This window comes from Eimeria mitis, genomic scaffold (genome assembly GCF_000499745.2).
Source record: "Eimeria mitis Houghton genomic scaffold, Emh_scaff458, whole genome shotgun sequence".
Lineage (NCBI taxonomy): Eukaryota > Apicomplexa > Conoidasida > Eucoccidiorida > Eimeriidae > Eimeria > Eimeria mitis.
This window is the reverse complement of record NW_013572891.1, coordinates 18135-18448: the sequence shown is the minus strand read 5'-3', so window position 1 is coordinate 18448 and position 314 is coordinate 18135. Positions and strand designations below refer to the sequence as shown.

General features: G+C 67.5%; 1 protein-coding gene across 1 annotated transcript in view; it reads right to left on the bottom strand.

The window, feature by feature from the left end:
• Positions 1-151: 151 nt before the first annotated feature.
• EMH_0013010 (uncharacterized protein) overlaps positions 152-314 on the bottom strand; it is a gene marked incomplete at both ends in the record, with an annotated part of 17456 nt that continues 17293 nt past the window's right edge. Inside the window, one exon of the mRNA XM_013499705.1 lies at positions 152-283. Within this exon, the coding sequence (XP_013355159.1) occupies positions 152-283 (132 nt within the window). The remainder of the gene's footprint in view (positions 284-314) is intronic.

Below are 314 nucleotides of genomic sequence, written 5' to 3'. Positions count from 1 at the left end.
CGCTGCGGCGGCTGCTGCTGCTGCTGCTGCTGCTGCTGCTGCTGTTGGGGGGCCCCCTCAGGTGGGGGCCCCCTGGGTGAAGGGGGGCAGCGACGTCTCCCCTGCATGCCGCCCTGTTCCGCTTGAATAGCCACAGCACGCAGCTCCCGCATCAGCTGGCGTGTCTGCTGCACAGTGACTCGTGCGCGTGCAGCAGCAGCTGCTGCTGCTGCTGCATCTGCTGCTGCTGCATCTGCTGCTGCTGCTGCTGCTGCTTCTTCCTTTGGGTGGCCCTCTTGAGGGCCTACGAACGCAGGAGGGCTCTGGCTGTGGGG